The sequence below is a fragment of the Arachis hypogaea genome, chromosome 11 (genome assembly GCF_003086295.3).
Source record: "Arachis hypogaea cultivar Tifrunner chromosome 11, arahy.Tifrunner.gnm2.J5K5, whole genome shotgun sequence".
Classification (NCBI taxonomy): Eukaryota; Viridiplantae; Streptophyta; class Magnoliopsida; order Fabales; family Fabaceae; genus Arachis; species Arachis hypogaea.
In genome coordinates this window covers 2,002,166-2,016,328 of record NC_092046.1, presented here as the reverse complement: position 1 = coordinate 2,016,328, position 14,163 = coordinate 2,002,166, and the positions used below count along the sequence as shown (strand labels likewise).

Here is a 14,163-nt window from a genome sequence, read left to right as displayed (position 1 = left end):
GCTTTTGTGAAGGTGAGAGTCAAATTTATAGTTTATTGGTTCGAATTTTTGGGCTTCTGTCTAAGCTCTCCATAGTGTGATGTATGTGCACACATTATATTTGTATTACGCCTTTGCCTTTGAGTAAAGTGATTTTGTATTTTCCTTCAAGAACCTCTTTTGATGTTATGCGATGTCATAACAAACATGTTTAAATTCTATGTCATTTAGAAATGTTATATGGTTTCTAATTTAAACCTATTTTATGCTAAGTTAGAGCTAGCAATTGTTCCTTTGAACAAAATTAAATTTAACAACTGGTTTCGTAAATGTTCGAATGTATAGTGAATTCACCAACAAAGAGAAATTGAGACCTCAGTACTTTTAAGTGCACAAGTCGAATTGATACTTGAAATGATACTTTGATGTTTAAATGAGTAAATAATCAAATAGAGTAGTAATAGTTATTTGTAGAGTGTCCATACAACTTATGGTACTCATAATACTTGTTGCAACTTTCTCTTTTTTTTATTTTTGATCGGACACGAGGGAAAGTTTTTTTATGTGACAAATTTTCCTGTAGACATCAACGAGAGAAGCTCGTAATGGTGTAATTATGATACCTCCTAAATTTCTCTGAATTGTATTCTTCTTTCTTTTTGGGTTCTTTTTCCTTTTTCCGTGCCTGATGGGGATGTCCTAGTCGCCAGTTTGGTTCTCGCAGCCTGGCGTTTTCTTCCATATTGATATATTTTTTAGCCCGCTCCTGTACATCACTCAAGGAAGTCGGGTATCTCTTGGAGATAGAATGGAAAAATGGACCATCTCGGAGACCATTGACTAGTGCCATTATTATTGCCTCAACGGGCAAGTCTTGAATTTCCAAGCATACCTTGTTGAATTTCTCCATGTAGTCTCTGAGAGATTCGCCGACTTCTTGTTTGACTCCGAGTAGATTGGGCGCGTGCTTGACCTTGTCCTTTTGAATTGAAAATCGCGTAAGGAATTTTCACGCAAGGTCGTCGAAACTAGTAACCGACCTAGGTGGCAGGTTATCGAATTATTTCATGGCCGACTTTGTTAAGGTTGTCGGGAAAGGCTTGCAACGAGTAGCATCTGAGGCGTCAGCCAAGTACATCCGAATTTTGAAATTACTTATGTAATGCTTCGGGTCGGTCGTTCCGTCATACAGATTTATGTCCGGAATTTTGAAGTTTCTAAGAACTCTAGCCCGCATGATGTCTTCGGTGAAGGGATCTTCTCTTCCCAGCGGGGTATCTTCCCGAGTTGTGCGTGAATTCCGACCTCGGAAGTCGGATTCCAACTTCGAGAGCTTTTCTTCCAGCTTTCTTTGCCGTTTAATTTCTCTCTTTAGGTTTCTTTCTGCCTCCCGCTGTCGCTCTAACTCCTACTCTAACTGTTCGAGTCGGCCATGATGTCCATGTAGTAGTCCCATAAAGTCGGTGGAATGAGGTTGTTCTTCTCCTTCCGAGTGACGAACCTCGGAGGGGATCCTTCTGTGGTGATGACCACCCAAGGTACTTTCACCGTGTGGTTCTTCCGTTCTTGGAGGAGGTACTACAAGAGTTTGGTCGTTGTTGACCGTGTTTTGGTACTCAGGATCTAATTCCAACGTTGTGCGTCCATCTTCAAGGTGATCGTCCGCCATGAAGTGTCAATTCCCAGGTCTCCGGCAACGGCGCCAATGTTTTGATCCCTAAAACTGGACTGTCTCTGGGCCTGAACGTAAGGTTCAACCTCTCAGAGAGGTGGTCTCCGACTTAGTCTGCGTCAAGCAGCCATCGTCCGAGTTGTTTGCGAGAAGATGAGGGGTGGTACCTGCAAAACACTCCAATGCCTAAGTCAGCAAGGGTCTTAGTAGGTTTAAGTGTATTGGGGCTTAAGTATACTTGAGGGTGTCAATGTATTTATAGATGATGAGTCAATAACCACCATTAAAGTAGTTCTACTTTTGATGGTGGATAACCGTTTCTTTATCTAGGGGTTGTTGGAATCCCTCTTCTAGAAGCGGGTGAGAGATATTTGGAGTTGGTTATAACTCCTTCAAAGGAGAGTTATCACCATGTAGCATTCTGCCAATCTCTCAAAGTCGATCATTAGTTTGATGTCTTTTTAACTTTTATGTACTTTTGAGCCTGACTTATATTTTTGGGCTAGGTATGAACAAGTGTAATATGAAAAAGGTAAAAAAAAATCCGTTTAATTAGCGTATCTTGATTTATTCTTATAATATTGGTTTCTTTTTTGTTTATTCTTATAATATTGGTTTCTTTTGATAACGATTTTTAGTTTTCATGAGAATTGACAATAGATAAATGAATATCGAGTAATTATTGATACGCTAAACCGATTATCCGGCCTTCATGAGAATATTCTTTTCTTGAATAGATCGAATGGAATTCTCTAATATCTTAACGAACTATATTTAGGTCAATTGTTAGTTAGAATCTTTGTTTGCGGACTTAAATTTAGTAACAAATAGTATAATATTTTTAAATAAAAAATTAACTTTTAATTTATCAATATTAATCAATATTAATCAATTTTATTTTATATGGAGACATCAACAGGCTGAATGAGACTTCGCATTACGCCAGGACAGCCGACTTTGCGGTTAGTTCTGTTATGTTGAATTTTATGCAACCCACATAGATATATGTGTGTATGTAGCCATGGTTAGAGTAGTCACTAGGAACTAGAATATAGTGTGTATCGTTAGGAATAGGTCACTGGTAGAAATTTGGAACTCTATTTTATTTCACTTGTTTTAGGTTGTTACTATATAATTATTAATTTAGTTAGTAACTAGTCAAGTTCGATAGTTAGACTATTAAGTTAAGTCAAACTTTGTTGGTCAGATTGTTAATAAATTTATTGAATGTAATCTTCACGTAACGGAATGAGAAAATGTGTATTAGTTAAGAAGGTATATTTCTTGATAATTGAGTGTTTTATCCAATTTTTTATTTCTTGATAATTATGAATATATATATATATATATATTTTTTTATAGGCCTCGCCTTCTACTGCCCCGACGAGTGAGTCATACCCTTCCTCCACCCGACGCTATCGTCCTGTATCTGAGGGAGGCTGAATTCGGCGACATGGTGCCTCTCAGGGATTTCACATTCGACAATTCCCTGATTACAGCATTCGTGGAGCGATGGCATCCGGAGACCCACACGTTCCATCTCCCGTAGGGTGAGGCCACTCTCACCCTGTAGAATGTGGCATACCACCTAGGGCTACATGCACACGGGGACCCAGTTAGGGGGTGCTTCCGTGACCTCGGTAGGTGGTATCACACGAAGACGTGGGAGTTGGTGGAGCGGCTGCTGGGTGCCAGGCCTCCGGTGGCTCCACAGCAGGCGGCATAGAAAGGAGTCGTTCACACTAAAGCTCGTATGGCTGCGGGACCGTGTCCACCAGATGCCTCCGACAGACGATCCAGAGACTCTCCGACAGTACGCTAGGTGCTACATCATATTACTAATCGGAGGCTATCTGATGACGGACAAGTCGAACAACTTAATCCACCTGCGTTGGCTCCCACTTCTTCAGGACTTTTGGGCAGTGCCGGGTGTTGTCTTGGAGTTCGTCCATGCTGGCCTGGACGTACCAGTCACTGTGCTCGGCGACACGGACATCGCTGGCTGCACTCCGCTGTTGATGTCTTGGATATACCAAAGATTTTCTCAGCGGTATCCACCAGAGCGAGGGATCTACATCTATCCTATGACTACGAGGTAACAACTGTTTATGTCTTTATTTAGTTATCAATTTGTAACTTCTTACGACCTTCTGCATAATGAACTGCTTTTATTCTTTTGATTGGTGTCAGGTTGGTTGGATTGCAGCAGCAGAGCAGAGATCAGCATGAGGTCAGGGTCCTGCGATGGAGAGTAGCGATCGGCAGGTTACGATTCGATGAGGTTAACACCATGTTTGACACCACCACATTTTTATTTTAGTCCTTTATGTTGCATTCGTTTTTCGTGCTAGTTGTTAGTTCTATTATGGTTCTTTTAGTTTGTATGGACATCGTATGACGATCTTTCTCTGCAGGCTCTGTGCCCTCCTTGGTTCGTCGAGTAAGAAGAGTAGGGGACATAGATGTCAGTCGTCTCTCTTGTCTGCTTTAATATTGTGCAGTTTTACCTGGTTGACTGGGAGAAGCGCCAGTTCAATGGAAAACAATAGGTGCTGGCACCCTAGTCAACCTTGACAGATAAATTTGTCTCACTGTATGTAAACGAGATATACATGCGTCACGTTCACATGTCTTATCTCGTTTATACTGTAAACGAGATACGTACAAAATAATTTCATGTAAATGAGATAAAAGAGATTGACGAATTTCAGTAATTTTTAAATTTATTTAATTCTTTCTTGATTTGCAGGCTAAATTTTTCATATTTAAAGACCCGTACAAATGTACAATAATAACGTTCGTATTTAATTCCATATATATATATATATTTTAAGGCAAAACCCGGGTCTCCAGTTACTTACCACGCTCTTCTATTATTATTATTATTATTTTTATTTTGTCGCTCTCTTCAAAGTGATTTTGCAAATTTATTTTATGTCTCAATTTTTTTACATGTCTCTTTAAAATAAAATACCTTAGTATTCATCAATAATTGATAGAAAAGAATGAGTGATGATATTAAATTTAATAAATATGAGTTAGTTGTTTTTTCCTTACTTGTAAAATTTTGTTAGTAAGTTTACCTAAAATATCTATATATTAAGGAATTAAAGAAAGATGTGTTAAATAAAAAAATGACTTGATAACTCAATTCCGGTTTTTTTTTTTTTCTAGTTATTGTATTTCTATTTCTGCTTTATTATTATTATTATTATTATTATTATTATTATTATTATTATTATTATTATTATTATTATTATTATTATTATTATTATTATTTGCTTTTCCTAAGTGTTTGTTCTTTATTTAGAGATGGTATTTTATTCTATTGGTGTTGTGAAAAAATTTCATCTTTTTTTATTATGCTAATTATCTGAGTGATCTACTTACATAATTATTTATCTTATAGAATGAATTTTATCTTTAGGATAAAATTGTTTTAAATTCAATTAAAAAAAGTTTATTTATCTGGTGTCTTTAAAACACATGTTAAATTTATAAATTAATTTTTTTAAAATATAAAAAATTTAAATTTTTTATGCATTTAATTTATTTTATATTTATTAAATAAAAATATTTAAAATTTTTTATTAATGATAAACATATCATGTATCTTTAGAACACTTATTAGTTAAACCCTAAAAGAATCCCTAACTAGTATTCTTAATACAAAGTCTTATAAATTTTCTTACAAAAATTATTAAGTCTCCCAATTTAAATACTCAAAATAAAATTTGAAATTTGTATTAAATCCTATATTGATTCTTAAAATTTTAATTTATCCAAATTAGATCTTCAGATTTTGAATTATGACTCTCATTAATTTTTAGGTTCATCTTCGTTAACAGTGAATTGAGTTAGCACATTAAATTATTATGGTAGGTATTATAACTTCTGAAATGGTCTAAAAAAGATTACATTAAAAAAAAGTCAATCATCATCAAACATACAAAAAACAATCAATCTTAAGTTCTTAACTATATCAACATTATTTCATAAACCCTTATTTTAATCCAACCATAAAGAATCCAATAAACACTAAATCCTAACTTATGAATAAATAGTCAAATTTATCTATAAAAAAACTCATTTTTTAAATTGCTTTTCAAAAGTTTTTTAATTAAATTTATCCTTCAAAAAATTTAGAAGGTGTACAAAATATTTATAAGTAACAAAAAAATTCGTATTTAACGAACGGTTTATTTATTTGATCCGAATTTCTGTGACAACATTTGAATAAATGTTTAGAAAGTGTACAAAATAATTCGAAGTAAAATTTGATTTCTAGAATTTTTTTTATTTTTTAAAAGAATTTAGCAATTCATAATAAAAAATTTTAAAAATTTTACTAAATTTTAAGAATAAAAATATTTTATTTTTTTAATAATATCTAAAAAATTACATCAAAATTTCATTTTTAAAATTTTTTTGAATATATATTTAATATTTGATTTTTTTGTCATATTTTTAAATATTTCGAACACTTATTTATCACATTTTTTAAAGGAAAAGTCTATGGGCCAGTAACTTTATTAAATTCTGGCCAGCATATAACCAGTAAAGAAGAGTGAGCTATTGAATGAAATCTCACATTAATCTCCTCATTAATAGCTATTTGATGGCTATAAATATAAAAAATTGTTGGCTCCTAACATTCTTTTTTTTTAAATATTATTTTGTCAACATCTAAATCTTTTAAATATCAAATTAGAAGAAATATCGAAGAATAATTAGTGCAATAAGACAAGGAGAGTTATAGAACATAAATAAATATAATAAAAAGAAATGAAATATTCACACACATACATAACATAAAGCACCATCATTACAAATGACAATGATTACTAATACCAACCCACACACTCTGAACCTTAATTCCTAAAAATAAAAAACAATTTCCTTCTTTACTTTCTCTGTTTTTCAACCTTCTTCACCACCTTTCTGGTCCCTTCTTATCTTTGGTTGCCACCCTCTTACACACCAATGCCATGTCTTTTTTCTCAAATCCTCTCCTTTGTCTCACACCACTTCACATTCTCCACAACTCTATATATTTTTATTTTATTCTACATCATCATTATTAGTCCACAATACACATTCCCTTTTCTTTTCTTTTAACCAAAACATCATTCACCCTCCATATATATATAGTTTATGATATATATCTTCCTTCACAGAAAGAACTTGTGTAATTTAGGAACTACATTATTGAAGGAAGTTTCAAAGAAGAAGAAGCAGCATAGCAAGAAAATTTTGAAGATGGAAAAGAGTGTTAATTACTTTCCACTACTTCTTGTGCTACTTCAGTTCCTCTTTTCTGGTAATTTCCTTCACTCTTTGGCCTTACAATTAATTTATTCCATTATAGTTAATTTTTTTTTCTTTGTAGTTATAGTTTTAAAAAATGGGCACTTTATTAAGTCCATTAATTTTTATTTTCCTAATTTTAAGCAATTTTTTTAAAATTTGTCTTTTTCAATAGTTCATTATTTTGGGGCTGTTTGGCCAAATTTTCAACCATCTCTTTCAATTTCTTTGCATAAAGAAAAATGTGAGGAAGTCATTTTCTAATTTCTAATTTGATATTTGTCTGGAGTTTCACATGATAGAGAGCATAGTTGCATCCAATCTTTCTCCAGTTCCCACCATTCCTTGAAAAGAACAAAAGGGTAAAGTGGTCAACATCTTTTGACTTAATGATAATATGAGGGTCTCTAATCTCAATGCATAGGGTACCCTACTTGTCTCTTGTGCCCTATCTTGCTGCACTACTATAAACTCTTGCCTTTTGAAAAAAAAAAAAATTACTATTTTATTAAAATTTTATATTTAAAATTTTATTAATAATTACTATTTAGAAAAAAAATTATTCATTTTTAGAATGTTCTGCAGTTTATTCCACTTCAAGCTAAAAAAAAAAAAACAAATATTTTAATATTTTTTCATATTTGTTATTTAGTGTAAAAATTTAAATACTAAATTTTAAATGTTAAGAAAGTAAATAGAAATTAGATGAAATTATAAGAATTATTATAAATAATTAAACTTATTTTTTTATTTTTAGTTATATAATCCGGATTACACATATATTAAAATTAGTTATTAATATATTTATGTATAAATATATGTGTAATTTAATTTATTTTTAATATTTATTTATATTTTATTGATTAATTTTATCAGAATTAAATTTTCGTATGGTAGTGTGTAATAGTGAAGGATGAAATGTGTGTACTAACTAGTAACTACCAAGGGCCATGTGAGGTACAGATAAAATAAATTTTAAAAAAATGTTACTTGCCACACATAACAAGAAAAACGGTGTGACGAATTATTTGAAAAAGTTGTTTGGCATAATTGTCAAAATAGTAAAATTGAAATGAATATAATAATAATCACGTGGCAAAGGGCATAATAATTAGTTTCAATGTAATTATGCAAATGCCATTAAGTTTAGATAGATAGTGAAGGTTTATTTCCTTCGGTTTGGTCTATTGGAAAACCTATTTAGATCATTGAATTTGTGACATCACAATGGAAATATTCATCATGTGAATCAAATTATTAAATTAGATTGAAAAATAAATAAATATAATTTAATTTGTACTAAATTATATTAATTTTATTTTTAAATTTATTCGAATTGCATTGCATTTTTATTTCTATAATTAGCAAAATTATTCATAGCCATAAGATTCATCATAACCATAGACACCATAAATTTTATCGAATAGAAAATGTTGGTGGAAACTAAGGTACAGTCGACTTCACGTGAAGTTGATAATTGAGAACCGTTAAATGAAAATTTAGTCAAATCAGTCAAATTATCTAACAACTCTCAACTATCAACTATCAACTTCACGTAAAGTCGACTGCACCTGAGTTTCCCCCGAAAATGTTTTATGTAAGGAAAAGTATATGGAACCAAAAGTGACCAGCCAAAAAGTAAACAAAACCGTTTAATTAGAATCACTTTTTGAATAATATGTTTGAAAACCGCTCTTTAGATCACAGAGCATAAACCAAAATCTAATTTTTCATGGAGCCCAAACACATTTTGGCTGATATGCTTTTGGTTCCCTAGTTGTTCTCTTTATGTAATGACGTTTCAAAAAATGTGAAGATAATATTTTAAATTATTAGATAATATTATAAATTTTACCATAAAAAATAAATTAAATAAAAATTAAATACTAAGTTATAAACACCATAAAATTTACAAAGTCTTAAATGTTGTAAGAAAAAGTTGAATCCAGCTACAACTTTTTTACCTCTTGAAGAAAAAGAAAAGCTTTAAATTTGAGTTGAATAATTTTCTAACAAGAATTGTCATTTTCACTATGAAATTACAACAGGTACCACAAGTAGGACAATGAAGGAAGAAGCAGCAACACATGTGAATTCAATAAGACAAGAAATTAAACAGTTAATTTCCACTTCCACCACCAAAAGGGATATCACCACTCCAATCACAACAATCCCAAATTTGTTCCCAACATCCCCAATCCTAAACCCTAATTCTGACCCGGACACAAACTATTCCCCATCATCAACAACAACAATAATTCCAGGGATAGGGAGTACCAATACTCCACCCGCATCAAATTCCACGATAGTGCCCTCTTCTTCAGGTTCAAGTTGGTGCATTGCAAACCCTACAGCTTCAATTAGGGCATTGCAAGTTGCATTGGACTATGCTTGTGGGTATGGTGGAACTGATTGTTCTGCAATTCAACCTGGTGGAAGCTGTTACAACCCTAATACAATTCGTGACCATGCTTCTTATGCATTCAATAAGTATTATCAGAAGAATCCTGTTCCAAATAGCTGCAATTTTGGTGGAACTGCTCTTGTCACTAGCACTAATCCAAGTTAGTAGCCTTTTGCTTTTAGTTTTTAATATTAAGAGTTTAATTTTAGAGAAAAAGATAAATAGATCCCTGACCTTTTGTCTTGCAGACATTTTTATTTCTGACCATTAAAAAATATTTTTAAGTCCTGACTTTCATAAAACTTGGACAAATCAATCCTCCGTCCAAATGTCTCCGCCAGAGATTGATCCGTCCAAATGCCTCCGTCAGGGATTGATCCGTCCAAGTTTTGTGAAGGTCAGGAACTTAAAAGTATTTTTCAATAGTTAGGGACGAAAATGTCCGCGGAACAAAAGGTCAAGGACCTATATGTCATTTTCTCTTAATTTTAATATAGTAGTTCAATCATGTTCTTTTATTTGAATGATCATCCTTGCCCTACTTGTGAAAATTAGTTATTTTTGCTAACATAACAATATATAATTTTTTTTGGTGACATAACAATATATATATTAATTATTGAATAAATAATTATTTTTAATTATAAAAAATTTAGATGTTAATAAAATTAATTATAGAATAATAAAATTAAAATTGTACCCATAATAAAATAGAAGAAAACTAAAACAACTGACTATAATATTAGTTGTCAAATAAAATTTATTTTTTATAAGTATAACTTTAATTTTATTTTTTTATGATCAATTTTCTTAGCGTTAGAATTTTTTATTATAAAAAATGACTATTTATTCTTAATTATTATATATTTTTAACTTATGTAACAATCTTTTTAATATAAAATAGGATAAATTACTGTTGATGTGTGAACTAAATCCAAATTTTGTTTTTAATGTTTAAAATATTTTAATTTGAATTTAAATTTTTTTTTATTTTTGTATTCTGATAAAAATTAAAACTTTATTTTGATTAAAAAATTAAATAATACAAAATAAAATATTTTGAAATAAAAATATGTTAATTTTAAACATTTGAGACAAAATATTATTTTAAAAATTTTTTTAAGTGTATCAATATACTAATATTTCAATAATTTTTAATCATTAATTTTAATTATAAAAAATATATAAAATATATAATTAAAATTAACTTTTAAAATTTTTTCCGTTACCTTCACTTATAATGCAAGTAGTTTATTTGGTATTACAATTTTCATATACATATTTAAAAGTGTATTTATTCAAATATTAAAAAAATAATTAAAAAATAAATTAAAACTTCTAATCTTTACCCTATCCTATACTAGGCAATCAGAGTACCTTTGATAGAAAACGGGCCACATAAAACGACATATCCCTTTATTTGTGAAATTATTAGGTTCCTTTAATTTTTTCAGAGACAATATAAAAATAAATAGTAATAAATAATTAAATACTAAATAAAAGGAAAAACCTTTATTGCATCTTTGAATAGATTGTGAAAGTGCCTTGGGGTCTGGAGAGATATATAGTAACTACAAAAGTTGCTCCTGACTATGCAACACACAAGCTTTTTGCCTTTTTCTCACTTTATTGGAAGCTGTATCTTGTCAATATCTACGGTTGTTCTTTATTACTACAATTTTTTTTTTTAATTATTCTTAAAAGTGTATACATAATTTAAAGAAGGACAATATGAATTCAAATTTGGTCCATTATATACTATATGATTTGAATTTTTTTTCTAATATCAGATTATTAAGAATAAATTTTTCAAAAATAACTTAAATTATGTGTTATACACTGATGTGAGTCTTTACAAAATAAGGATAACGTTTTGTTTTTTCATAATTAAAAAAATATTTTGTTTTTACAAAATATGAATGATATTTTGTTTTTTATAATTAATTGTTTTTTTACAAAATGTCAGTGATATTTTGTGCTATTATTACGATAATTAAAATATTAAAATAATCAAATATTTTTGTATTTCACATTAAAATTATCCATATATATATAAAAAATGGGGAATGCTAGGGGGACAATGATTTTATTGAACAATATAAACAACCACCAATCAAATCAAAACACACTACACCTCTAATTTAACTCTCTAAATTTTAATATTAAAATAACCATCCGTACACTAATAAAATGAACATCCGATATATCTATTGTTTATATTGTTTAATATTTTCATTGTTTACCTATACTTTTCCATAAAAAATTAGCCACATGATTTGGATTATACAACTGACATTAGTAGTTTAGTACATTTGGATTATTAGGTTTATTATGGTAAATTTGTCTAAATTTATCAATCTATACTTTTTTTAAGTTATTATGGAGAATACAAATAATGCACTATGATTTATAAGCACCATTTAGTGAATATTATTTTTGAGATCTAATTTTTCTCTTACCTTAATGTCATCTAAATTAACTCTGATAATTTATTGATCATTTCCAGATTCTGGGACATGTCAATATCCATCCACCAGGTAACAACAATCTTTAACCACATATTTGAAATTGTTATTTATTTATTTATTTTTCAATCTTGTTAACATTTAGTGCCTAAATTTTTCAGCACAAGTTCATCAATCTTAAACACAACAAACACAAGTGGAGCAAATGTCTTTGGTTCAGTGCCTGTGCCCACAGACCCCTCTGCCTCTGGTGCAGTTACCACATCAAATAGCTTTGTTGAAAATTGCCTCATTATGTGGACAATAATATCAATTTTGGAAAAACAATTTCTCTAACATGTATGAGAGGCATAATTTATTTTTCTTCTATCTATAGGTACATGAAGACACTTTGTAGAAAGAAAATTAGAAATATATACCAATTAATTATATGATGGACATTACTAGAAATTAACTTATATCTTGCATAGAAATTTTGTTTTAATTTTTAAACCTTTTTTGTGTGCTGATTTTTTAGTAAAGTTTTAATCTTTTAAAAGTAGTTTATTGACATTAATTTTTCAAAAATTATAACAGTTATGTTTGGTAAATTAAAATAAAAGTGGTTTTCAGCAAGCAAAAGTTACAAAAATGTATTCGGTAAAATTGTTGTTACTATTCAAAATGATTTTAATACTTAATAAATGCAATAAAGAATAAAAATAAAATAGAATATGTAGTATATATTTCAAGCATATAGCTTAAATTAAAATGGAGAACCAAATTTATAAAAGTTAATTAGTCAGTTACCAAATAAGAGAATTGTAAATTGGGTTAAGAAAAATAAATTAAAATACAAAACAATGGTAATTGATTTAAATTTAATTTGGTTTGGAGTACCCTAAAACTCAAATTAAACCAATTTAGTTAATGAAGTCTTCTTTTTTTTTAATGTTTTTTTAAATTAGAAAAAATAAAACCAAAAAAGGTTCAGTGGAATGGGCACACCCACAGAACATGTCCCTCTTTGTAGCCTCATAAATATGTGGGGCTTTTTTTTTTAACCGCATCATAAGAATTTTATCGTTTATGCTAAGGAAAGTGTTATAATTAAATTCTGAGTTTAATTTTGATGCAATATTTATACAGTTATATAATTATATCTATTTTTTTAAATGATTATTGATACAATTAATGTAAAAATTTGTTATTTTTATTAATGTGATATGAAAAGTATTATAACTATAAATTAATCTTTTATATATTATTTAATTATAAAATCTATCTTTTATTTTATAAATTATTATTTTATTATTTATCTATGATATTTATTAACAATTAAAAACAAAAAATAACAATAAAATAGATCTTCCATTAATCGTGAGTTTTATAAATATGGTAGTAATACGAATCAATGAATTTATCTTTGATCCGTTACATCCATAAAAGATAAGAAAATTGTATTTGTGGGTAATTCAATTGATTGAATGTACAAGATAATCGATTGAAATTCACACGATAATATGAGTTTTTTCAAAATTCAATTGATTAGAAATGTTACACAATCGATTGAATTGCGCTATAGAATATGATTTTTTCTTGTTTAATAAATTGGTAGTATAATACAATCGATTGAATTTCGCACGGCAATATGAGTTTTTTCAAAATTCAATTGATTGGAAGTGTTATATAATTGCATGATAATCGTTGCATTTATTCAGAAATCGGATCAACCAGAAGAAGTCACGAATTATAGTGTCGACTAATAAATTTTAAAATATGTACACAAACCATGATAATTAAGTTATATATGTATTTGTATAAAAATATATAATAACTGATTTTGGTAACTAATTTTAATCTATAAACAACATTTTTGTGTATATATATAGTGTGACTTTACTTTTGAAAGGAAAATTAGACACTATTTTGCTGAATAGCATGCATTGTGCATAATTGTTAACAAGATTGGGAGGGAAAGTAATCAATGCAAAACATATTTCTCTAAAAAATGGTAGAAAATAAAAAAAAAAACTACATAAATATTAAAAATATTAATTTATATCGCAAACATCTGAAGAATGGAAATAATATTAATGTATCCAAATATATAAATAAAATGGAAATAAATAAAAAAATAGAAAAATAATTTTTATAAATAAATCAATTGTTTTAAATAAAATATAATTAATAAGACATAATATTTATATGACATAGTTGTTAAAATAATAAATAAAAATGACATTATTTTACAATAAAAATATGAATTTTTTTAAACTAAGATATTTATATAATGCATACGACCAGAGAAAAGTTACAAAGCCTACAAATAGAAAACACCTATTTAAAAATCATTG

General features: G+C 29.0%; 1 protein-coding gene across 1 annotated transcript; it reads left to right on the top strand.

Annotated features, from left to right (window-relative positions):
- The first annotated feature begins 6,484 nt into the window (after positions 1-6,484).
- LOC112719814 (uncharacterized) lies at positions 6,485-12,281 on the top strand. Its single transcript, XM_025770525.3, has 4 exons — positions 6,485-6,971; positions 9,007-9,522; positions 11,869-11,899; positions 11,989-12,281. The coding sequence occupies exons 1-4, from the start codon at positions 6,806-6,808 to the stop codon at positions 12,161-12,163; spliced, it is 888 nt and encodes a 295-aa protein (XP_025626310.1). The 5' UTR covers positions 6,485-6,805; the 3' UTR covers positions 12,164-12,281.
- The last annotated feature ends 1,882 nt before the right edge of the window (positions 12,282-14,163 follow it).

Coding starts and splice junctions, on each gene's coding strand:
- LOC112719814 (XM_025770525.3), top strand. CDS start 6,806: ATGATATATATCTTCCTTCACAGAAAGAACTTGTGTAATTTAGGAACT. Junction 6,972..9,006: donor ACTTCAGTTCCTCTTTTCTG/GTAATTTCCTTC, acceptor AAATTACAACAG/GTACCACAAGTAGGACAATG. Junction 11,900..11,988: donor TGTCAATATCCATCCACCAG/GTAACAACAATC, acceptor TAAATTTTTCAG/CACAAGTTCATCAATCTTAA.